Source organism: Colossoma macropomum, unplaced genomic scaffold (genome assembly GCF_904425465.1).
Source record: "Colossoma macropomum unplaced genomic scaffold, Colossoma_macropomum, whole genome shotgun sequence".
NCBI lineage: Eukaryota > Metazoa > Chordata > Actinopteri > Characiformes > Serrasalmidae > Colossoma > Colossoma macropomum.
Window position 1 is genome coordinate 6,789,665 of NW_023494797.1, and position 26,571 is coordinate 6,816,235.

The window sequence follows — 26,571 nt, forward strand, 5'->3', positions numbered from 1 at the left end:
CCCTAACAGCTTTTAGCAAATCTTCTAATATAAACGAAACAAGAAAAATATGAATTAAGAATGGTACAGTAAAACAAATAGTAAAGTTTAATATTGTTCAGAGCCAATACAGTAAATGACCCAATCAAAGCAGCTGAAAGTATGGCAAGCTGATTGAAATTGGGTTTGGATACAGTTCTGCTAGGCAAGGACAAGGTTTTGAGCACCAGTACTTAATACAGTATTTAATCCATTTTTTACTCCTTAAAATAAAAATCATTTAATATTGCCAATACATTTGATATAGTGCAGAAACACTGTTAAAGTTTCAAAGGTTACTATTCACTCTCCAGTTAATATAGTCCATAAATGGAAATTCACTGTTGATTAGGACACGATAAAGGCCAATTAGAACAGAGGTCATTTGCATATATGTCTTAATGGCACAGTAGGAAAAACAGTCTGTTTAATTGTAAGAGAATTGTAATTGTAAGAGAGATTGAAAACGTATGTAAAATTGAACTGACTGTTTTTGGTACATAAAATTGCACAAACATTATAAATGGACCTAAAATACAAGAAAAATGTAGAATATGGGCACTTAAATGACCTAAATACATTGCATTTTACAGTGGCTGTCATCGTCATCTGTTCCTTGAGTTACTTTCAGATCAGCAGATTTGGTTTCCTTACAGGAAAATGAGGAACCATGACTGTGGATTAACCACCAGCCTGCAATGATGCTTATACAGGTTCCAGTTTTTTGATGAATGAGTATTGGATGTAGTGATAAGGTTGTTTTGTGTATTACTGTTGCCAGCCCTTCCCAGTGCCTTATCTTGAGACAGTCCCTCTCTGAGACACACACTTAACCTTAGAAAAAATGACTGATTGATGGCTCTGTGTGTGTTGACTAAAGATCAATTCCCTCATTCTCATGCTTTCATTAATGGTATGGTATGACGCAGGTGATGTGAAAATGACATCCTATCAAACCGGACTGTTGGGTTCTTAAGTCTAATCAAGACTGGTACTTTTAAGCACGTTGTGGTTGTTTTGGGTTGAGTTTTTGGAGTAATGCTACCAAAGAACCTCTTGTGGTTCGCTAAATATGGATCTTGTAAAAGTGTTTTTGCAAAAGAGAGGTGCTTTTTAAGGCCCATATAATGGAAAGCCAATTTTTCCTCATTTTTTTTCCTCATCACCAGAACCAACACACATGTCCACCTATTCAGATTACAGCAGGTTAGCCCCACCCATTCATGCTGAAATTATAAGGAGTGTTTAAGGACAGCCAATCTGAACAAACGTATTTACATTTATCAATTTTAAAGGCACAGTAACTAAAAAACCTGTTTAGTTCTATGGGATAAAGAGAGGTTGAAAAATGGTAATGGGAAAAAAATGTATTGTAAAACAACATCAGTGTTATAAATATACCTCAGGGGAAATTGAAAATACAAGAAAAATATAGGATGTGGTGGGGCTGGGCGATATGGCTAAAGTTGCACCATACATCAAGACATTCTCAAGATTTTTCTGAGGTTTGTTAAGTTGGAACAGAAAAGCCCCAGTAGAGCCAGATTAAAAAAAAATCTATTATAACCCTTTTGTGCAATGATCTTTCTTCAGTGTTTCACACAACACACTGCACTAAATCCAGTTAAACATGACCAATTAATGAAACATGTATTTGGTCGGTGCTCTATATGTACTGACGATATCTACAATATACTCGGAAAAGCATATTGTGATAAATTGTATCACAGTAATGGTAAATATTGTCAAATTGCCCAACCCTAGGATGTGGGCTCTTTTGAGGTTTAAAGAATCTCCATGTAAATGTGAAGGTTCATACCAATAAACATGCTTTTTTTTTTTCCTGGGACAATCATCCAAGCCAGAACCGTATATGGACCTTTATTTTTAATAGTGCACCTTAAAGGGGTCCAGAATGTGATAAAACTTGATTATAAACTCCTTTAAAGATGTGGTTTTCAACAGTAATTTACTTGATATGATTTGTTGTAGTTATTTTTGACAGTACATACCCCCAGGCAACACCTCAGGTTTGTTCTCTCTTACTGTCTCTCTCTGTTGTTTTGCCTCTGAGGAAAGAGCCAAAAGAGCCAGGGTGTGTCACTCATTTCTCCAGAACCCTTTGTGAGGCAGAAGCTAATCCGGTTGCTGATTTGTGCAAGGTGGGGCTGCATAGCTGTGACTGTGGCCGTGAGCAAACACACAGACGCGGCGTCAGGTCGAGCAGTTGTTTTCTGTCATTATGATGGAAGTTCTGTGCTAGAAGACCTTTACTTAAGAGCTTAGTGACTTAAGGCTGAAACCTGAATGCTCTGAGTTAATGTACGTCTCTGTAGTTGCCTATTGCGATGCTGTCAGACTCATTACGGTCAATATATGAAGAGTTTTACGCCTAAGTGCTCTTTGGCTATGGTTGGACAGGCAATCAGATATTTCAGTTCACATATCCAATAATTATCAGATCTTTGACTTGAACTCTGAGCAGGATGGATAAATGTCTTTCAGTTCAGATTTGGACCATGCTAATGTGCCTTTAAGCTTATTGCTTGTCTGAACCTGCCAGTTTGATTGGTTTGAAGAGGGAGAAAAGGAAGGAATCAGATTTGATTATTTCAGCTGAAGGAGATGAGAAATGCTGTTCTGTAACGGGTTCCCATTAATTGGCTATTTAATTCTCCAACCTCTATTGTCTGGCCTTTCCTTAAAGATCTCTCTTACTCAAATTCAGCCACTAAAATGAATAGATTACTCATTTACTCAATAAACAACAGCTTTACAGTTCATGTTGTCATTTTTTTTTGTAGCTCGTGGCAAGCCATGAAATCTGTGAAATGTTGCGGAGTCATTGAAATTATCTTTTATTTAGAGTGTTAAAAATGACTTGTCAGTGCTGAAAGTGCTTATGGGCTCATGAGCCTTTAGAGTTAGTCATGATGATATTTTTAGCAAATTATGGCCATTAAATGTGTGATGACTGTGGTAAACCTAACCCATCTCCAGTGCTGTTACCTTATTCCTTTGATCATAGTGAAATACACTATACAAGAACTCTGTAAACCTCCAAAGAAATGACGACATCTACTTTGCATACTCTGAGCTGTCTTGTTTTGTCAGCATCTGTGGAGTCGTGTTTGGTGAGAATGTTTTCAGGCATGTTGTTGAATATGCTTGACTTGTTGCTCTGGTGTTTAAAATGATATGTTCAAATGTAGTAGGCAGTGATTTGTTATCAGGTTTAGTGTTGATACTGCATAATTTACACTCTCCTACTGTTCTCTGGTTTAAGTAAATTATATTCTTACTTTTCTTACTTTTTATCGTTTCCCAGTAAAGCATTTTGGAGCCTGTGAAGTTTGTTTTAAGATTACGTCAGTATATATTGTTTAGCTTTTTAAAAATCAGTTAATACAATCTGTAGTGTTTTAGCTATAGGTTGCTTTATTTTGAACCCCCAACTGGCATATATTATACCTCATTATATTGTGTTTATTCCTTTGGGGTAGAAGAATGTGAGGAAGTTTTTGATTGTCATTAGTGTTTTCACACTCATTTCATAGGCTGTGTGACCTGCCTGGCCAAACTATTATGCCTAGCTTGGATGAGACACAGACATTAGGATGTAACTGGCAGGCTAACATTGATTTCTAGCACTTTTTTTGTTTAGTTTCTGCATAGCACAGTAATGGCCAGTTCGTTTTGTCATCACTGCCGCAAATAAGCATGGATAATGCAGCGTACAAACAATGCAACCCACACTAACAGTATCCCGTTTGGCTGAATGGCTGAGTCATGGATGTTTAAATCATGTTTCAATTGAAAATGCGGCAGGCCCTCGATCATCACCAGGTGTCTAGTGTGTTGCATAAGTAGTCCACTTTTTTTAAGGCACAGACATGTGCTGTGCTTGTGTTTCCTCTTTTGTTCCAGCTGGTGCTGAAGCATTATGGTAATTTTCCAAATTCAAGGAGGGTCTGATGGTCAGAGGCACAAGTGTACGGTGTGCACAAATGAGGCAAATGACTTGAGAAATTCAACAAAGCTGAAGCTGGCTTCTTAATCATATTTCCCATTCTGCCTGAAATGGTGCCGTAGTTACATTCAGGTTCTGTGCAGGGTACAAAGTGGAATGGAAAATTTGAGCAAAATTGTTTTTTTTTTTTACTGCTTTGCAACCTAAATAGCCTACACCACATTAGTATATTTTCATCCAGTTTAAAATTCTCAGTCCTTTCAAAAGTTAAGGTGCACTAAATTCAGGTCTCAAGTCCGACATGGACCCAATCGTTGTTGTAGCAGTGTAATATAGTGGTGGCAGAGGCAAGTTTATTTCTAGCTAGCCCTATTAAAGTTTTTTCTGTTCTGGTCTTGGAGTTTTTTAAAATAGTCACAGTAGGCTTTAATTACAGAATTTCTTGCCCTTAAAGGGACAGTTTTTCTCCAAACTGAAATATTACTTTGGGGTGGCTTTACTGATTATTAGAGTGGTATGGTGTTCTTGCCCAGGCTGAGATTCAGACCCTAATCTGTGTGGAGTCCAGGAATATAACCCACTGCACTCCACCGACCGGCCTGAAAAAAAGGACAATGTTGCTTATATGTTTCAATAAAAAATTCAAAACTTATTTTGAAGCTCATTTCGAAGTTCATTGTAAAGCTTAGTAGGTACAACTAAGATATTGAATCAAAATCGGGAAAGTAAAAGTGAAATTGTCATTTCTAATGCTAGCATATCGTTATGAAATATGAAGTTGATTTAAAAAAAAAAAAAAAAACACACAATCACGTCAATTAGTAGCTAATGTTCTTGGTGACCAGGGCAATTTAAAGCTACGGTCAGGTTATCTATAATAGAGTTTTTTTCTGTTTTTAATGTTTGCTTTTAAAGATGAATTGTAAGAACTTGTGATGAACTTTATTGCTGTGGATCCGTTCCATGCCTGTGCCTCATTTGTTTAATCATGACATGCTGTCAGCAGCTCTGTGTGTGTGTGTGTCAGTGTGACATGCTTCAACATGTGTGCCTGCCTGCACATTCTCCTGCACAAATCCTTCATTCTCTCCTTGTTGAATGTGGCCACTGGCCATGCAGAAATTGCTTCAATTATATACACTGTTGCTGCACTACTAGGATGAAAGAATGTAGCTGTTGGATTGGTTGTATCATTTAAAGATAATCCATGCACACGTTTGGAGGTGTTGATATAAGTCTTTTAGTCCTGTTTAATGTGTGTGTGTGTGTGGATATACTTGCTTTCAGTGAACCAGAGGTTATTGACAGTTGTAGAAATGTGGAGGTTTAGTAAACAACCCATTAAAAGTATTGTTTCCCATCAAACACAGGTGCATAAGATGAGGGAGGCCCTATCAAAGAGATGGAGGCATGCTAATGGCAAGCTGGATTGGCCTGTTTTTGTTTTTTTTTATTTTGTTTTGACTTTCTTGGAGAGAGATGCACACACGAAGCACTACCTGTCATTAACTTTGAATTGCTTGATCATCATAGTGATTGCTTGCTTTGTGAACCTATCCTACTTACGCTAAGAGCAGTTGTTTGATGCCACACACCTCATGAAAATGCCACACATGTTTGAAATTAACATTTGATAGGCTGGATCTGTTCATACACATTGTGCATTAGATACTGCTTGGGAATTCCACCAGTGTCAAAATTTTGACATAATATAGTGGTTGATGTAAAATGAAGGCCTGTCACTATCAATTACATTTATACATGAGTAATCTGAGTTATTTTGATGAATAAAATAGTCTTTTTAAAAAAAGGCTTTGCTAGAGAAACTGGCTGTGTCCATCAGGCTCTGTTTCTTACTGTAAGAAAGACCACTGGAAGAATTTAAAATATGTGTTGTCATGTGAGGTGTTGTTTAATTGTGCATTCTTGATAGCCTTAACTCTACAGCACATGAGACTAAAATCATTATTTTTTAAATCGGTACATTCCATTAATTACACTAATGACGTTTTAGAAAGATGGTGTAAAAAAGCCATTTTTAACAGCATGAAGGAATGCCAAGAGCATTCTCTTCAAAGCGGTTATAATGTGCCTCCTGCTGCATTTCTTAAAGGTTTACACAACCACTCCTTACTGTAACACATTCATTTGGGCTTGCAAGTGCAATGCACTTCTGTTGCCGTTGAGAACAGTTAGGCTCAGCACTTTGGTTCATTTGTGGAAGTGGATGTGTTTACCACTGATGTTTGAACACACAAGGTCACAGGGCGGTCTTGTACTTGCTGATGACAAACTTGTTGAATTTCATTTCTGTTTCTTTTTCATATTTTACCTGTCTTAATTGAGCTTCTAGTTGGTAATAGGTGCTATAATTGGCTTAAGAAGCATCTTTAGTGATTCCCTGTTGGTTGTGTCATTAATCTAAAGCTGTATTTAAAACATTTTTCTTGAAAGTCAACTCTTTGAATAAAGTGAGCAGCATGAAAGGTTTCCAAGGTTTTGCCAGTTGACCTTGCATCTACATTATAAGATAATATCAAAGCTATGGTTTTGCTGCTGGGCTTGAAATTGCACAACTTTTTAGATTTTTGTGTGTGTGTGTGTGTGTGTGTGTGTGTGTGTGTGTGCGTGTGTGTGCGCGTGCGTGTGTGTAATGCTTAGATAAAACACATCTAATATTTCATGCACAAATTTTATTAATAATTGTTTTTTGTCTCTTTACAGTTTTTTTTTGTTTTGTTTTGTTTTTTTGTTTTTTTGTTTTTTTTACTATTTGACTACAAGCAAAGTTCTTTCCCTTTTGTATTTGCTGTCTGGCTGCTAAATGTGCTGAATGAATTAGGCCTAATTTAAAAGGTTTCATTTCTCTCTCTTTTCTGCACCTCTGTTTCTTACCTGGCTCTCTCTCTGATGTGCAGTTCCAGCAAGCTGTGTCAGCGGAGGTTAAAGCTCTGGGCAGGAGCTCCTACACGCTGTGTGTTGACGGACCCCTTCTCATCCGACAGGCCCTTCACCCCGAGGCCTCCAAAAAGGTTAGCAAATGTCCAGGACTGTGTCAGAAGCGGTTTGTGGCAATGTTCAGTACTGTGCAAACATCGGAGGCTACCCTGCATTTATTTCTGAAGCAAGAGTGGAGCTTCATCTTCTCCCTTCTCTTAAAGATGAAACATTGTAGTCTACCATGTTTTGCACAGTTGTTAGGAGTCCCATTTTCAACTCTTAAAAACTTACGTCTTTTACTTAAACATTATACTTCTTTATGCAAGTGAATTGTCTTATCTACTCTCTTCAGAAAGGTCTCCTTGAGAAAAAAATAACTTGCATTTAATGATTTTTGATGGCAAAGTAAATAAGTGAAGGGTGGTCTCTGACTTTGGCACAATACTGTAGAAAAAAGAAAGTCAGTACCAGGAAATTTGCTCATTTTGCAGACCTAATTCTGTTCTTTGGCCCATTTCATCAGTGTATTGCTCATTATTTGGCATGGTTCTTAAGCTGTCTCGACAAGCCTGGCTAAAGTGTCTTTTTCTGTGTGTGTGTCTGTTTTAGAATCTGGTCCTTCCAGAATGTTTCTACTCATTTGTGGATTTAAAAAGAGAGTTCCACAAATGCTGTCCCAATGCTGGCCCAGTGAAAGACCTCACCCTGCCCTCCATGCTCGAATGTATCCTTACCTTGAGTTTTCTTTATCAAGTTCTGTTAGCTTGATTATTGTTTTTCTGTTTGGTGTAGAAAGGACCTAAAGTGTGATCAACTCCAGTCCTGGGCTTACCTGCACAGTTTTTACTGAGGGTGGCTGATATGGCAAAAACGTCATAATATAAAACCCATTTCCCAGTGGACCTGAGCAGTTACATAACACTTTGTATGTTGTTTTTGTTGTGGCAGCGTTTGCCATTTGTCTGTCCCTACATGTCGCACAAAAACAGCAGTTTGTGGTGGTTATTTATAACTAACTAGGTTATTTTCTATAAGGTCACAGGCAAGGCAAAGTCATTTTATGAATCTTATGCAGAATTTTGCTTATTGACTAGGTGTTTCTGTAAAGAGTACTTGATTAGTCAACTACTCATTCCCATCCATAATCACAAGACATTTTTGTTTGGAAACAAGTGGGACTGGACAGAATGTAGCAACCAGTGAAACAGAAAAAGAGGGCTGTGACAGTAATGACATCACATTAGCCACCAGTAGTTTCATGCATTCCCTGCCACACCCACTATAACTCATCTAGTCTTTGTGAGTAGGATTAGGTCTATTGAGGCAGTGATTAGAGTACAGATTTGCAGAAGAGTGGGTCCCCACAGTTGAAAACCATTGACCTATTGGACCTTAACACGACTGAGGTCTTATCGTATTTTGCAGTGTCTTCAGATGTTTAATACCAAGATGTATTCTAATTAGATATGATACTAGTAAACAAAATACGTTCATGCACCGTAGCCTTATATGAACTGTGTTAACTAACAACACTTTGTGTTAACTCTCTGCTTTAACACATCAGTTTTAAAAGTGTACAGTGACTGGTGTTATTTGTTTGTCTATGAAAAGGCTGGTTTGCCTTACATGCATGTCCACAGATGTGTGTCTCCCTGCTGTAAACGAGCAGATGGCTGGAGTGAGGGAAGTGAAGAGCATGATGATGGTCATTCAACACATCCTGGCTGAGCCATACGGTCAGTAAAATCATTTCTGCTTTGTTATGTACTCCACTGCTCTTCTGCATGCACATAGTCTTATTGTGGTCGTCTAGTGTTTCAGATAACTATAGGATCTTTTCTAGTATTATATCAGGTGCAAGATGTCATTCATTGATTGCTTCATTTTTGGGCTCTACCTGTTAAAATTACACACAAAGCAACAACATTTTGTTGCAACAGTCATGTTTTATGTCCATGGCTAGGTTATTGCTGCTGTGGCGAAAACCTTCACCACAGGACGGAAAAGGTATAGCTAGCTAAGACGTGGGCCATTTTGTAGAACAGCGAAACCATATCCATAGACCAACCACAACATTAGTAGACTGGAAAATATGGCAGACATTTCTTGTTTGTCCCAGTTAACAAATGATGACATTTGTATCTGTTTTTCCTATCTGTGCCATCTCTGTGCCATTGCGCTACCAGTATGTAAGTTAACATTTAAGTAAGTAACTCATGAAATATGGCCAGAATGCTGTCTGTATTGTTGTAAGTATTTACCATAACCTTATTTATTTATTTAGGAGGACAAGATAAACAATTGCTACAGCTAAGATGTACATGTGATATGTAGATCAGTTAATAAAGATGTGTACTAAATGACTGTGTAGTAGAACCCCGCAAAGAGAGTTTATTTTTTACTTTTTCTTGAATTCTTTAAGTATAGATTATGCCACCGATGTTCTTTGTGGAAATCTTTCTGTACAGCCCATGTATAAATGTCTTATGCAAAAGTTTGGGCACCCCGGTCAAATTACACATTTTAGTGGTTTAAGTGTCTCTAAAAATGACGCCCTCTACAGAGAACAAACCTCTGCACATTTTAATATACAATTACTGTTTGTTTAATGCATTTAACAATTTATTTAAACATAAAATGTGGCCTGTGCAAAACTTATGGCACAGTTTATTTTTTGTTTAGTTTTTTCCCCCAAATATAATAAACTCAGAAATTGAAAGGAATTTTTGCACCAAAATTTGTTGACATTTGTTTCCTGTATAGAATGTGTAATTTTCACTTATATTCACTTTTTTTTAAACAAAGAACATAATTTGACCAGGGGTGTTCAAACTTTTTGCGTACTACTGTAGGCTACTGTAGGCTTGTACTACCAACTGTAGTTTCCATAGATCTAATATGTGTTTCCTGTTTGGTTCCTATTAAAAAAAAAAGAAAGCATGTAGGAACCATGGATCAAGATATGAGAACTTGCATTTAATGTATAGTCCATGTAAGTGTCTCTGGATACATTATTTTTGTTCTGATGTCGGTTTCCGCACACTTTCTCAAGTTTTTAATTTCACACACTCGCTTTCTCATCTTGTGTAGATTTACAGGCTTTTGTTTTGTGGCCCCGAACATGAGTAGTAAATGCGTGCTTAGGGCATCCCCAAAAAGTATTTGGACACTTGTGCCACACTTGCAAATGTATTGAATTAGTTATGTTAGGAAGCAAAATTTCAAACAAAGTGTCATTTATTTTAAACAGACCATTCTTTTTGACAAACTATTCCCATCATTGACCTCACTGACACCATTTTGAAAAAAACAACCCCAGAGTTATTGTGCTTAAAGTCTTTTTCCTATAAAAAAGGTAAATTAATGAAGTAACCTAAAGAACTTTATTAATAGTAAAGGTGTCCAAACAAGTGTCCAAATAAGAATGAGGCACTAAAATGGCATATCGAGCATTATTAAACAACTCTTCTGTTTTCTTCCAGATCATAAATTTTCCTCGTTTGAGACAGTGAAGTACAAGTTTGAATCTGGAGCCTGGTGAGTTTCCTAAAAATCATAACTGTCACATTTCTGAGTCAACCTGAAACCCAAGGTGATGACAGTTCTCTGCTTGTCTTTCTCTGACAGCAGTAAGACTGAAGCTGTGGACAGTGAGACGGTCATCAGAGCCAGAGGGTTACCATGGCAATCATCCGACCAGGACATTGCTCGCTTCTTCAAGGGCCTCAACATTGCCAAGTAAGAACAGAGCTTGGAGTGCTTGCTCACACAGCATTCTGTTCAGTGTTCACTTTAGCCAGGTCAATTTGTTGAGCCATTTGGGATCATGTTTCATCGGCAGCAGTGATGTTTGTTTAGAGATTTGGCAACCGTAGGTCAAACAAGACTGCATTAATTGGGATGTTTGTTATGAAGAGGTTGCAAATACAGCTGCAGTGCCTGGACAACTGTGTGCCTGTGTTTGTGAGAAATACACCTACCAAGAGACTTACCAACGAAATGGACTTTGTAATGTTCTTTTCTTAAAGGCTACATGTTTAATTTTTAAAGGGAATGGAAGTCAAGCTTAGGAAAATTCTTATTACATTGTATTAAAAATATGTCCCACTGTCTGTGTCTCAGAGGCGGCGTGGCGCTGTGTCTGAATGCTCAGGGCCGCAGGAATGGAGAAGCTTTGGTGCGTTTTATTAACTCAGAACACAGAGACATGGCACTGGAACGGCACAAACACCACATGGGCAGCAGATACATCGAGGTGAGCTGCTCAACTCTAGACATTTACTCACTTCACACACATGCTGTGTCCAAAAGTCCTAGAAGGCCACATCACTAAGTTTAGTATTCTGCCTCATTTAACACACTTGATCAAACTCGTCAGATTATTACAGCAGCTTTAATGAGTTGAATTTAGCATTAGAAGAAGGAGAACACTAATCTCTGTAAGGCTGCGTTTCTCTAGGACCTGAATTTGACACCGCTGCTTTATATCTAAAAGCCCAGTTGAGCTGGATTAGTTCTTGGATTAGTTTTGGAGGTTCTGTAATATGAGATTGCCGGACAAATTTGCAATGTCCGTAATATGACCATAATTTTCTAACTGACTTCAACAAAACTTGCTAATATACATGGTTGTATATTATGTTGTTATTAGTATTGAGCATGGCCCTGACGTGTAACTGACATGAACAGCAGGGTTGTAGTTTTTAATCCAGGCTGTCTGTGGTAATTTGTGGTAAATGAACACAAGTACTTTATCCCAGTTAGGCCAGTCAAGTCTTTTACTAATTGAAGGGGAATTCCTCCAGGAATTCTCTGTAAGCTTCTGTACAATGTTTGAACAATGTAGTGAGAATACGTATTGTTAGAAATTAGGTGCTGCTTGTTATTTTAACTCTTTTTCTGTTTGTAAAAATAAAACTTACTTTCTCTCTTTCAGGTGTATAAAGCAACTGGAGAAGAGTTCCTGAAGATTGCTGGAGGTGAGTTACTGTTATAGGGTTGGTGGTAATGTGTTTTGGAAGTCTTCAATTACAGATGAATTTAGACACTCACTCAAGCGCTAAGAGACAACGTCCCTCTATCATGCGGTCTGTGTATGTAAGTGCTCGTTCTCTCTCCTGGACTGAATCAAAGGCTCTTTTGTGTGTCATGTCCCTGTGCTGACTCATGTTGAGCAGGTTTAGGGGGAAACTTTACTCTTCTCCCCTCCTTTGCAACCCGTGCCTGCACCCGAGAGACAGCAGTTTCCCCTGAGACGCAGCAAGGCAGCGACTGCTGAAAAGGCCTACACTGCCCTCTCACACTCCGGGTGTAAAGAGATGGTGGCAGGCTGAGATATTGCTGTGCGTCTATTGAAAGAGGGGTGAAAGTAGATCCACAGCAGATGCCTTGACACGCTTTCCTTTCTCTGCTGAACTTTGAATACACGAATGGATCAATATGCTTTCTGTCACACATGCACATTGGCTTATCAGCACCTTGAATTTGTGTTTGCTATTCTTTATGACATCTGTAATATTCTATTTTCAGCATTTTGACTGCCTACTCTTAGAAGTCGTAGGTTATTAAATCAGGAATTCTGAAACTATGAGGTTATTGCACCTCATTTTGAATTTCATTTATGCCTTTTACTACTTTGTCCTGCCAAATATCGGAGGAAATAGTTGAAAATGATCAACAAAATATCTGAACTGATAGAGGAGAAGGCTTTGTAGCTCTTGTGATTTCTGTAGTGGTCAGCACTACTAGTGAATAATTTGTTTATTCAAGAGAGAAGATGTATGCAGATATAGAAAATGCATTCCATTTATGCTTAAGCAGAATATGGGACATGGTCACAAATGGAAGTGTTAAATTAATTTTCGCCATTGTATTTTTTATTTTTTTTTTTGCTGATATGAGTCGAATCGACTGTAAATGTAATCACATAACTAACTTGTAATTACGTTAATTACTAACACCGCAGAGAACACCAACCCAGTGAGGAAGAACTAACACCAAGGCTGACTGTTGATCAGCATCTATAGCTCACTTTCGCCTCTTGTCTTCTTTGAAAATTTGCACTTGAACACACCGCAAAGATTACGGCTGATTTCTGACATACACATGCTTACTGTGCCTGAGCAAAAGTAAACAATTCATTATACCATTAGCTGGCAGTAGTCCATAAAACTGGAAAACTGGAATAAGAAAAAATAAAAAATGTGCTGCTTGAATATCTTGCAAATGTGTAGGTAGAGGTGGGCAATATAGCAAAATTGTAATGTCATGTATTGTGAAAACTTCTTAAAGTATCATGATATGTCACAATGTATATTTTAAAAGAAACAAAGACATGCCACTTTTAGAAATACTGTCAAAAAGTATGAATACAATCATTTTATCTTCAGCATTTCACGCCCTGTGCTGCATTAAATCTAATTACAGAAATAATTCTGCTCTCTTTGTAATGAAACATGCAGTTGGAAAGTATTTTGAAGTCCTGGCAATATTCACTGTATATCCAGACAAGCATATTGTGAAAGAATTAATCATGATAACATAACATTAACATAACATTAATTCATCAATGTCACGTCATATTGCAAGTAAACCACTTATAACATGGTGATAGGTGGGTAAAAAGCCTACTTAAAAGTCGGGATACGCAGTGATCCTAGAATCATGTTGTTTTTGGCAGATATTTGCATTAAAAAAACATATCGGCATTGGTCAGATGTTTGGATTTGGCCGATATTTCAAACCCATATTTCATGACATGAATTGTATTCTGGATGAGCAGAACATTTTAAGCAACAGTAGGCTGCTGTGCTAAAATATGTGCGCTTTTATTTTACTGCATTTGTAACCCTGTAGAAATAAATATTACATTTGTCTGTAATGCTAATGAAGATGAATTTAGTCACAGTTCCAGTGTTTACCTATAAACATCAGCAGATATGTAAATGAAAAATCTCAGACATCCGCATCAGTGGGGATTCCACTGTTTATGCACTGTGTATATAGTAACTTATAGTCTGTATAGTCTGGGACTGCTTGCTGTACACTCTTTGGCTTCTCTTCTCATGCGGCTGACTACTGATGCTCTGTTGGCCTATACAGCGCTGACATAAGCCAACTACAGAACTACAGGTGCGGTACACACTGCGCAAACTACAGGCCGACAATCGACTTGATTTATCAGGGCCCTTAGAGCATAATTTGCTCTGTTTATTTGATCATGTTGCATTTCTTGTCAATGAGTGTTTTAACCTGAACTTTCTATTAATATTCCATGTGTTGAATGCATTAACAATGAGAGAACATATACATGGTCTTATTAAGCTGGCAGCTAGAATCTTCTAGTGATGACCCACTCTTTCTTTTATTCGCCTTCCTTTAGGCACATCCAATGAGGTGGCGCAGTTTCTGTCTAAGGAGAACCAGGTGATAATCCGCATGCGTGGCCTGCCCTTCACAGCCACACAGCAGGACGTGCTGGGCTTCCTGGGCCCTGAGAGCCCTGTGACAGATGGCACTGAGGGCCTGCTGTTCGTAAAGTACCCAGACGGGAGGCCTACGGGCGATGCCTTCGTACTGTTTGCCTGTGAGGAGTACGCCCAGAATGCCCTGAAGAAGCACAAACAGATTCTGGGAAAGAGATACATTGAACTGTTCCGCAGTACAGCGGCTGAAGTCCAGCAGGTCAGTACAGCAACAAGCTATTTTTTTCTCCATTAAGTTATTCACATGTTTCTGTTACAACACATTATTTATATAGTGCACAGCCTAAGTATCCATAGAGAACAGAGTAGTCACAACACGAATAAAACAAAGCTCAAGAATGGAAAAACATTAACGTCAAAAAGAAAAACAACAGTAAATTAGATCGAAATAAACAAACAAAAAAAATACATATCAAAAGTAAAAAGTACAGCACAGAAAATGATCGCACTACAACATTCAGTAAATGAGACAACAATGTTTAACAAATAGTGTGAGCTAGAGGCAGAAAGTAAGTACTGGTGATGTTTTCAGGCCAGCTTTAAAGGGAAAGGTCTTACAAATAAAAAAGAAATGTGCAATCAATATAATTATTCTAAAATTGCAAAGTTTACAGTAAAGTTCATATCAAATACCAATCCATCTTGTGTTTTTCAGGTGCTAAACCGTTACATGTCCACTCCACTGATCTCCACGCTCCCTCCTCCTCCTATGGTTCCGGTCCCGGTGCTGGCCACCCCTCCCTTCATCACCACGAGCAGCACCAGAGACTGCGTGCGTCTGCGAGGGCTCCCCTACACAGCCGCCATCGAAGACATCTTGGAGTTCATGGGAGAACACACCATAGACATCAAACCACACGGCGTTCATATGGTGCTCAACCAGCAGGTCAGAAGAGGACATTTTCGGTTCAAAAAATAATTGTTTTATTTAGATCTTACAGTGAAATTTGGTGCTAGAATAGAGACTAACCAGCTCTTAGCAAACACCACAGTATGGTGTATAGTATAGTTCAATTATATGAAAGTTGTTGCTATTTCTTTTTATATCCGTCATTACATGACAATTACTTATTGTTAACTTCCTCCAAAAGCCAACTTTTCACATATTTGCAAGGCTGATACATAGCCACATGTATACAGCATATGATGCAAAGCCTCATACAAACCTCAGCATGTGAAACTTCCTTTAGTCCAGACATAACATCTGACCTGTTGGTTAAACGTTTCCTGTGCAGCTGACCCTTGTAGACTATGAGAGAATTTTCTTCTTTATACAGAACCTGTGTGAAGAAACATTGAGATACTAATTTAAAGATACAAAGTATGCGTGATGGTTTGGATCATCTAATATACTTTGTACTCAAGGCCGGCCACAACTATTAGGATTTTGTCAGTTGTGTTTTCATTTCCATGGACCAACTTCAGCAGTCTGATGAGAAACACATGCAAGCATCTTCAAAACAAGACATATTCGCAGAATTGAAAAAAGGTTGTTTCACACCATCACATTTTAAATAAGATATTTAAGAGTTTTCATTGAAGCAGTTTTTTAATATCTAGTAAAGAAGTATAACACATACTGCTTTGTTTCATGTGGGTCTGTTTTTGTTGTAGTATTGCTTTTAAGAATTACCTGCCCCTACACATTAAACAAAAACAATGGTTTGCAGTTGGTTGGTTTGCATGTCTGTCACATGGTCTTTTCCTGTCAAAATAGGCCGTTCTGGGCCACAAAACCTACCTCATTCGCTGAGGGTTAGAAGTCAGACTTGCCTAGAGCAACTCTGTATAGCAGATCTGTAGCTTTAATTCATGCTGTGGGCTTAGGTTAATACTTAATCCTAAACCTTAATTAATTCTAATTTTAAAAAGTGGAGAGTATAATTAAAAAAAAACTGGGGTTGCGTTAGTCATTGAATAAAAACAAACAAAAAAAAATATTCCCATGGTAGGTGAGAATTGTATTGTTACCCGTACAAGATCAAAAGAAGGTAATGGCCTTATAGTCCCTCACCAGCCCCTGACCTCTCTCTGATCAACTCTCAGGGTCGTCCCTCTGGTGATGCCTTCATCCAGATAAAGTCAGCGGATCGTGCGTTCATGGTGACCCAGAAGTGCCACAAGAAGATGATGAAGGACCGTTATGTGGAGGTGTTCCAGTGTTCTGCTGAAGAGATGAGCTTTGTGCTGATGGGGGGAACTCTGAACCGAAGTGGTCTTTCCCCTCCACCGTGCAAACTGCCCTGTATGTACCCTGCTCACCTTTATTTGATTTACATACGATTAATTAACCGCAAGATATGTTTCTCCACACGCTGATTAAAGTGATGGTATTGGGACTTTAGCCGAATCATTAACAGTGCAAACTGGTGAAGGATTTTCATCAAGCTTTTCCCCCTAGGTGCTCAGGTTTTAGTCCTAGATATGCGCCATGCTGCTGGGGTGCAGCAAATCTTGGTTCAGTTAAGGAAAAAAGACAGCAGAATCTCTCTTGACTGTTTTTATGACCTGGTCATAGGTCAGGTGTCGGACAAAGGAACTACTTTGGGAAATGGCTACTACTGAACTGAGAGGAAAAAAGGTAGTGTTATTAGGTGGCACTTCTGGTTTGAAAGCACTCCTGTATAAATGACTGAAGTGAGAAGGGAGGAGAAGGAGGGAGCTTTTTAAGTTCATCAGTAGACTTTCAACAATTGTTCCCTTCTTATATTAAGCCAGATTAGCCAAATCTGATGTCTTACTGGAACTACTTCAAAGAAATACTTCAGCATTTCTCAGTCTATTGTAGATGTATCTGCCACATCTTTTGCATAGTCAGGCATAAGCATGTATATGCACTAATCAGCCCAAAACTGTATTAAACACAGAGATGGGCAATATGATGATATATATCATTATTGTGATGATTTATCACTGATCGGATGTCTGAAAGAAGAAATGGTTTATCATGAAATTTTGAAGTATAGCTATATTAGATTTTTTGCCATATTGCCACCTTTAATTAAACATATCCTACATAAGAACCAAGTTTTGTTTAAACAGAAGGGCTGAGAATTATAATATCTTCATGATTATGTGACCAAAAACTAAAAAAAGTTGACTGACTGCAGTATGCAGGGATGGAGTTCTGAAAGCTCTATATTCTGAAATTCTAAAGACATTTATATCCATCACTTATTTTAAGTTTTGAACAGAATGACTTTAAAATATGCAGAATGTTCAGAGTACTATAAATGAATACCATTGTGTGTCCCAGTAGGGTGGATATGAGCTTTGTCAGAGCAGTGGGTGCAGCCTGTTCAGCAGGGCTGATAGTGTAGATTGTGTGCAGGCCTGTGCTGTTCTTCACTCCTATCAGCACAGACTTTCAAGATTAGATTTCAGCTTATCTTGGACGGAGCAACGTGAGCACCTCTGTCCCTGCCGGAGAGGTGCAAGGTTTTGGCATTTATAAAGTCGGGACTTAAATCGGAACCAAAAGCGCCCTGTTTGCATAGAGATTGGATCTGTCTGTCTGACCTTGGCTTCAGAATAGGCCCTTATGTGTGCAGACTGCAGCAGAGGAGGTGCTTTTCCTTACCGCAGGCCGCTATTACTTGTTTGTGTGTAAATATCTGTATAGGGGTGTATGTGTAGTTGGTACTTTTTGACCTGCCGAAGGACAGACTCTTCTAGGAAATGCGGCTGTTATCCACGTACTTACTCCAGACTGAAGTCTGTCACACTGTCCAACCTCTGCAGGTTTTTCTTTTTCTGACCCTGCAACAACCAGCAGTCCCTTTCTTTTGCACTAGTAACCCCTCCCCACACCCACCCCGCCCTTTTTGTCAACAGATTTTCAGTGCAGCACATACAGCAGGTTTTCTACGCTCATACAGTACTATGCAGAAGTCAAGAGACTGAACTTCCATTGATTTAATTTTGAGTCAAAATAGCTGTTGTGTACACATTATTTTTCAGTGTCATTACAAAAAAGCAGAAAGCATATATTTGACAGAAAATTACACAGAAGCCACAACAACAAAATATATTTTTGTCAGCTTTTAGTTTGTCCGGCCTTTTCCTTCATTACAGCTTGTTAGATTTTCAAAAAAAAATCTGTAGCGATCATTTTTCTAGACTAGGTTAGGCCTGTCAATTTACTTTCTACACTTTACAGTATGATTTACTAATGTACAGTGCTGTGTATAGGTATTTACCCCCACCTGATTTCTTCTATTTTTTAATCTTTTTAGAATGTGGCATTATGTGCTGCTTTTTGAGATCTTATAGCCTCCTTCAAATTACCAGGCAGGTTCTATTTAAGTGATGTTTAGATTCAACAGGTCTGGCAGGAATCATGCTGGGGTATGGCCAGTGAAATTGAACCCAGGGGTTAGTTGAATTTGGTTAACTGGTTGATTTATTAGCTAAGGGGGCAAATACTTTTTCATATGGGGTCAGGTTGGGCTGAACAGCATTTTTCCTTCAATAAATCAAATCATCATTTAAAAACAGCATTTTATATTTACTTGGGTTATCTCTTTCAAATTATCAGACTACTACTAATATCAGACATTCAAGTGTGACGGATATGCAAAAATTAGAAGAAATTGAGAAGGGGGCACATACCTTTCACAGCACTGTATGTGGTGGTTGTTGTTTTCTTTTTGCCTTTCATGGAATGCTCTCATTTGCTGAATTTCTTTATCTTCCTCCCCCTGACCCTTAGGCCTGTCACCACCGACCTATGCTGCATTTCCTGCCCCGACAGCCATGCTGTCCACTGAGGCTCTCTATCAGCCCCCTCTGCTGGCCACTCCCAGAACACCACAGCCCCCCACTCACAGCCCTGCACCCACCCTGACCTACTACTCTCCTCAGCCTCAACTCTATATGAACATGAACATGAACTACACAGCCTATTACCCCAGGTACCAGCCCATAACTGTAATGCATATAACGCAGTTTAAGTTCCTATATGTTCTATGCAGTAATATAATTGATCTCTTAACATCTTCATTACCTTAACTGTCTTTTTGGATGAAGTTGACGTTTAGCTTAAGTGAATGTCTGAACGCTGATTCAGTCAAAGTTTTGTATAAATCATAAAGCAAGTCTTGATTATCTAAGCAAGTTTGTTGCTCTCTCTTTCTCATGCCTGCTTTCGCTCTCAGTCCTCCAGTGTCTCCCTCCACAGTGAGCTACTTTGCAGCCCCTCCAGGTTCCATGGCGGCTGCAGTGGCTCAGCCAGCCCCTCCTGTTCTGCCTCAGCCTGGCGCTCTGGTGCGCATGCAAGGGCTACCATACAGCGCTGGTGTGAAAGACATACTCAGCTTCTTCCAAGGCTACCAGGTAACCATAGTAAACATGGTATCACTACACATTGAGGACAAATGTTCTGCCAAGCTTTAAAATCTGTGGCAGAGTTTTGTTTTTCACCTTGCGTTTCTGACTGTCCACTCTGACAAAGGCTGTTTAGAGCAGGTTAAGACCCAAATGACAAGTAGACACATCAAAACACCATTATATTCAATTTAGTTTCCAGTTTAATCGGTACACCTACCATGTATCTACCCTCATTAGCTATTTTATCAGAAATTCTTACCATGTAGGTGCACTTTGTAGGTTTACAATTACTGAATGTAAATACTGACCCATCTATTGCTGCACAATTTGCTGGCCATCCAGTAATGGAAACTAATCACCACAGGACCAGCACTGAACAGACACTATTTAAGTGTTCCATTATCGTATAGTGTTTTTTTGTAATCTAATGTCTAGTGGCTGACAGGAAAAAGAAGACCGTTACAGGGGTAGACAGGTAAAATATAAACATTTTTATCATATATGCATTGTATTTATAATGAACGAGCATGCTTAGTACAAAAACCAAGTGCTGCTTTGTAAAAGGAAATGTTTATTTAAAACTGATCTGCCCTGATGTCCTCTGTTTTTGATTTTATTAGGCTGTGTACTGGCAATAAATCTGGTGATACAATACTGGGTTTACAATTCAATACATTGTGATGTTTTTCGATGCTGTACACAAGGCGGTATATTCTGATTATTTTAAAGTAATTTTAGGGAAACTGTCATAGTACCAGTAACACCCCCATATGTAAAAAATTATCAGGAGTGTATGGTGTCACAAGGCTCCGTTGTATTCACCATGTTAAGGAATCCATGTTCCATCACATTGCGCTGTCTTGTCGAAATTTTCCCGTTCCACCTTAAAAGGAGGAAAGGAAAGTTCTGAGCAAGTGATTAGAAACTATTTCAACTTTTTGTTTTTAGCCGTTGAACTCCCATTCATTCAGTACTCGCTCGTGGGCACCCTCTGCTGTTTTGCAGTCCTGTTTTTAATAATGGGGGAAATAGGAAGTGGCCAGGCTCCTCATTGACCGGCTCAGCCCTTAAGCTGCTTATTGATGTTGGACAGGAAGATTCTAATGGCTGAAGATAGATAGATTACAGTACTGCCATCTAGCATCTGGGGGCTGAAACACAACAAAAAATGAACCACTATCCTGTGTGAATCTTTGCCTGCAAATGTTTATTTAAATTTTTTTTGAGAATCGATACAGTATCGAAACATAATATTGTGATAGTCAAGTGTATATTTTTTTACACCCTTATAAGGTTCAGTTTACTACTGCAATGATAACCTCTTTAATAAAATTAGTTGGTAAACAAATTACATAAAGAGCTTGTTTCATAGAGTGATATTAGCAAATTTGCCAATGGAACAGCATCTACGACACCACATGGGCCAACTCAGCAGGGGAAAACCACGACGTGTCCCAATCCATCTTATTAGCTATTGCATTGGTTACAGTTAACAGAGTCTGACAAAGTCTGATGCAATTAGTTTTGTGACTGACTAGGGTTCCTAAAAGGGAAAGAAAATGCAAAAAAAAACTGGGCTACAGGCTCTATCAAAATGTGAAATGTTATGGTTTGCTTTCTGATATATATGTTATATAAGTTAAGATATATGAAGTTTGCTGTGCAGTGTAAATGTATGTGGATAAATGTTTCTTGACCGTGGGTCAAAATATCATTAATGTCGTTATTATTATTCTCTACGTTTTTGCCTTTTTCCTTCTCCTTATTGGCTGACATCTGAGTAGGCGGAGTCTTCATTGCATGGTATGAACTTCAGCAGCTAGTTTTAGCTGGGGTGTGGAAAGGGAGAGAATGAATGAATGAATAAATGAATGGGTGATGGATGAATGGAAGGAGAGCTGAATAAAGGAGAGTGAGAAATGAAAGGATGGTGCTTTACATTGGGCATGGGTCTTTGTGTGCTTTCAACTCCTGGTGGAGCAGCAGGGTGTTGATATTGATGGAGCAGCTCAATTCCGCAGGCCTAAGGTAAGGGGCTTGTGGGGGTGGGGGTAACTGTAGCTGCTCGCTCTACTGCCTGCTCGCTCCATTGCCTGTGTCTAACTGTGAGCAGTGCTGTGGAGTGTGCGTGTGTGTGTGTGAGTGTGTGCGTGCGTGTGTGCGTGCGTGCGTGTGTGTGTGTGCGCGTGTGTGCGTGCGTGCGTGTGTGTGTGCGTGCGAAAAGCTGAATTCAGCTTTGACTTCTGGCTGAACCACTGAAATGGAACTCTAGCCGCCCTCCAAGTGTGCTTTTAGCTGCTCAGAGTGCACACTTCATATGCGTGTCTTGGGAAAAGTGTTTCTGATTAGTGTGATTTTGTACTTTTACGTGTGTGTGTGTGTGTGTGTGTGTGTGTGTGGGGTCCAGCATAATGCACAGCAGGTTTTGAAGGTGTGGGTGTGCATTTGTGTTTCTGCATGGTTCTAGATTTAGTTGGGTTTGTTTACATCTTGCTGTGCTGCTGTGAAATGGGTTTGAAAGATGTTTGAAAAAAAAAAAAGTTGTGGGCTATTTTGCAGGACCCAAACTTTCCTCTCCACCACTGTTGTAAAGCATTAACAAACTGTGGGACTGTAGCTACTTAACTAGATATTACACAGCTTAAAGTGCCCATATTGCATTGTTGAAACTATTCACTCCCTACCCCCAGTGAATACAGACTACATATTTGTCCAGTTAAGAGTAAAGCATGTGTATAAGCTGTAGAAAAGCCTTTTTTTTAATTAGTCATGGTTGTGATGTCACAACCACATTTACATGCGTGACTGCATACTGCAGTTTAGCCACTTGTTCATGTTGATGTAACAGGTGTTACTGCAGACAGATTGTAGCAGAGTAATTGGAGTGGTACATGTAGGTAAAGAAGTTAAACGTGCGGTTCCTGGCTATCAGCAAGCAAATCTAACACAGCTTTCCAAAGAATCCAGGTATTTGGAAGCAGCAGCTGAATTTTTTTGAGTATTTGAATTTGTACCTTTCATAATTTCAGCATAGACTGCTCTTTAAGCAAGAAACAAAAGCAGGGTAGCGAACCAGGACAGAGGGCGTTTACATATGTTAGTCTTGTAAACACAGTAACAAAAAGCATTAAAGAGAAATTGGTAGCGTAAAAATGAATTATGACTCTTTTTGTACATAAAACTGCACTAATGTGAAAAAAAGAGATTTTTAGCAGGGCTGTACATAAACGTTCTGAGTAGCACTGTTGCTAAATAAATTACCGGTGTCATGAATTTCTCCTAGCACATGCAACAACATCGTCACATTGTACAGCACTAACTTGGGGAGTTTTAAAAAAAAATATATATATATGGGCCCTTTAATTCTGGTAGGTGGCTACATGTGTTCATCCCAGTTAAATTCTGGTGCTGTCTCTTAATCTCATTCTTTTTTAACAACAATAAATATACTTTTCTAATGCTCAAAAAGACTCTAAAGCAGCACTGAGCATTACTACACGATTTATTGACTGCAGGTGCCGTTTGGACATTAAGCCATTAAAGCATTACAGTGTTGTATGTGAATGGTGGAGAATGTGGCACTGACTGTAGGCTGTTGTGCTGTAGTACACTCCTGAGGATTACAGCAGTGTGATGGGAGTGAACGATCAGGCCCGTGCTCTAATCCAGCCCAAAGAGTGGCTCTGCCTGTAGGGGGCACTCCTCCAGGTAAGCCCCCGCGGAGCTCTACTGTCGTCGGCCCTGCATGGACTAAACCGTAGCGCTTTTTTCCCTTTATCTTACCCTGCGATTTCTGATTCCTGATGTTCCCAGAGGTTCCCTCTTCTGCTCATTTTCCTTCCTTTTCTTTTCTCTCTTTTTGATAATGGAGATGATTTTTGTGTTTTTAAATAACTCTGCACTTTCAGATTTGACTGACATCTCTGCTGGTGGGTTTTTGAGTTGATTATCAGACATCAAAATCATCTTCCTCTCAATGCGAAAGTTGCATATTTCCTTTCTGTTCTGGGCTCTGTAGCTCCGCAGTCCTCACCAACACAGTTTTATTCTCTGCAGGGTAGCTCATTAGCCATGGTGGTGTTTTGTTTTGTTTTGTTTTTTTTTAAATGGGCCTACATGGGCAAAAAAACACATCATGATTCTAGCTGTAGTTAATCTCATCTCTCCAAATCTATAATTGTCTTTTTTACATTTCATGCAGATGTTTTTACTACTAACTGACCATCATAAACCGTTAACTAGGAAGCCTAAAATCAAAGACATGACCCATCAAATCCTTTATGAAACAGATCTCATTTGCTGAACAGTGTTTATACAATCTTTGATGTACATTTATGTAGCACTGATAGGAGGGCCAGGTATAAGCTTGTCTGTGAAGTAAACGGCCAGAACTGTGTTAAACACACCCCACAGAAGGACCTGGTTTTGTTTTAACTGAGGGGACTGACAACTATATGTTTGAGTATATGATCAAAAACTAGTGTTGACAAAATATCTGGAATATATATGCGGAGCCTCTAAAGTTCTAAGGTTATATTCACTCCTCATTACCGTAACACTTTATTTGGATAGTCCACTTAAGACGCTTTGTAGATACTTAATTTACTTTCTAATTACATCCAACTACATATCTACTAAATTGACCGTAATTTTCTTAAACTCTAAACCTGGCTCTAATCCTAACCCTAATCTTAACCCAAAACCTAAACCCAACCCTCATCCTGGTCCTAGCCTCAACCCTGGTCCAAATCCTAACCCTAACCACACCACTGTTTAGAATTAACTGAGTTTCAACAGAGAGTTTGTTAACAAATTGAATATCTGTAGATAATCTATAGGGGACCATAGTGGACTATCCAAATAAAGTGAGACCCTCATTACTAGCCCAAGTTAAATGGATCATAAATGCCATGACTTGGGGCTAGCTTTAGCTCAATGTACCTGAGTAGCTCCAAAGCATCTGTAAATGTTTGACTTCAGTATGGTACATCATTTTAGATGTGTACTTAAATTTTTGGTAGCCTGTCTAGCAGAACCAATGGCCTATAGCCCACACAAGCATACAATTTGGAAGCGTTTCCCAGCTTGAATGAGAAATGCGCCGTTCAAATAAGAACTGTTGTGTATTGAAAATAAAATGAATTTTAAACTATTAGCATCAATTAAACGTTTACTTAAAGTTGCACTATGGAAGTCAGGAAAGAAAAAACTAAATGCTAAAATGATGTGCATGCACTGCCCAATGCCCAGTTGTATACCCAACTGTAAACAAACTAATGAGTTAATGATACTTGTATATTCGAATACCCACACCCACCTCAAGTCCAGTCTGATTGATCTTTGTATATGTTTCTGTATGTGTATGTTTTTTTTTTTTTCGTTGCAGCTCCAGGCGGACTCTGTCCTTGTCTTGTATAACCTGAGTGGCCAGCGGAGCGGGGAGGCACTGGTGACTTTTCCCAGCGAGGAGGCGGCAAGGCGGGCCGTGGCCGAGCGCTCCAACCTCCCCCTCTTCGGTCACCCTGTCCGCCTGACGTGCTGCGAATGACTAAAACCCTGACCTACTGGAAAGTGACCGCTGGAACGAGCGAGCTCCGCACTTCACCCGATTAACCTCTCCCCCGAACCATATCCCCTGACCTCGTTCTACCTTAAACTGGCACACAGACAGTCTGTCCTCCATTTCTAACCCGCTACTACTGCTGGAGGGGAGCTGGCATGGAAATACATGAATTCTGTGTATATATGTATTGTCTAAGTGCCTGCTGTTTGTATATCAGTGCGTTTGAGACACAAGGAGAACCGGCATGCTTTATGTGCCTCTATGCAAATGTTAGTAGATCTAAAGCATATTGAGGCCTCACTCTACCATGTGCTTATGGATCAAAATTCCCTCATTCATCTCAAGCTCTTCCTGTGGGTGAAATGCCATGACAAGTATCCACTGTTTTTAATGTGTATGCTACTCCCTGTAAGCCAATGGAAGGCAGTGCAATATACAAGGGCTAAGCCATATGGCCTGCCAGTGCCTCATGCTGGATGCAAGAAGAATTGGAACACTACTGACCGCCAAGAGGCTGATTCTAAGCCACTACTGAATGTACAGTGAGGTTGTATAAGCCAAACTATGCTTTAAAACCTAGTGAGTAGAAAACTTGCTGCATGTTGGATTTAAAAAAATTTTTGTTTTGGTGGAGAGTGTCTCTGCACTGTAGACCACACAATGCCTGAACACTTAATTGTATAATCAAAAGTGGACCAAGTGTGCCCTTCTTAGTTGAATCAAATCCAGGAGAGAACAGTTTTATTTAATACGAGAAACAAACGCTGTTTTGTCTGATCTGCATGCTTTCCTTCTTGGCCTTTAGTGATGTTGGAGAGGCATTCTGTGCCATAGGTCTCCTCCTTTTTGGCAGCGTAGATGATATATATTCTTTTTTCCACCACCACCCTTTTAGGAAAAAAAAAAACTGTGACCGAACTTGTAGGATTAGGGCCGCAGTCTTTTGTTGCCTTTACTTCATTACCCAGAGTGCAATACCAGTTGAACAAAGATTGGAGGCCTCTCTGGCAACCAAGTAGGCATTTAGGTTTTTCTCTAAAACAAGTTTGAAACTTGTATGAATCTAAAGATGCCATTTATGTGACTCTTATATGCAAGCAATAAAATATTACTCTGAAAAATCTGACCTAATTTTTGTTACAACAGGGATACAAACACATGCTGCTGTTTTTTTGTTGCTAATGGAGTGTTGTGTGGTGCAGTTGCTGTGGAAGTTCAGTTCATGATGGCATCAGGTCATCAGGGGTGAAATGTTAATGGGTGGGCTG

General features: G+C 39.2%; 1 protein-coding gene across 2 annotated transcripts in view; it reads left to right on the forward strand.

Annotated features, from left to right (window-relative positions):
• esrp2 (epithelial splicing regulatory protein 2) overlaps positions 1 to 26,332 on the forward strand; it is a 32,492-nt gene extending 6,160 nt beyond the window's left edge. Inside the window, exons 4-17 of one of the 2 annotated variants that reach the window (XM_036584151.1) lie at positions 6,907 to 7,020; positions 7,538 to 7,652; positions 8,569 to 8,664; positions 10,411 to 10,465; positions 10,556 to 10,666; positions 11,051 to 11,183; positions 11,865 to 11,907; positions 14,310 to 14,611; positions 15,068 to 15,298; positions 16,459 to 16,657; positions 19,124 to 19,325; positions 19,569 to 19,746; positions 23,347 to 23,448; positions 25,127 to 26,332. In XM_036584151.1, coding sequence (XP_036440044.1) covers positions 6,907 to 7,020; positions 7,538 to 7,652; positions 8,569 to 8,664; positions 10,411 to 10,465; positions 10,556 to 10,666; positions 11,051 to 11,183; positions 11,865 to 11,907; positions 14,310 to 14,611; positions 15,068 to 15,298; positions 16,459 to 16,657; positions 19,124 to 19,325; positions 19,569 to 19,746; positions 23,347 to 23,433 — 1,866 coding nt within the window. In that variant the 3' untranslated portion in view covers positions 23,434 to 23,448; positions 25,127 to 26,332. The remainder of the gene's footprint in view (positions 1 to 6,906; positions 7,021 to 7,537; positions 7,653 to 8,568; positions 8,665 to 10,410; positions 10,466 to 10,555; positions 10,667 to 11,050; positions 11,184 to 11,864; positions 11,908 to 14,309; positions 14,612 to 15,067; positions 15,299 to 16,458; positions 16,658 to 19,123; positions 19,326 to 19,568; positions 19,747 to 23,346; positions 23,449 to 25,126) is intronic. The other variant, XM_036584152.1, reaches the window with a different exon arrangement.
• Positions 26,333 to 26,571: the final 239 nt, after the last annotated feature.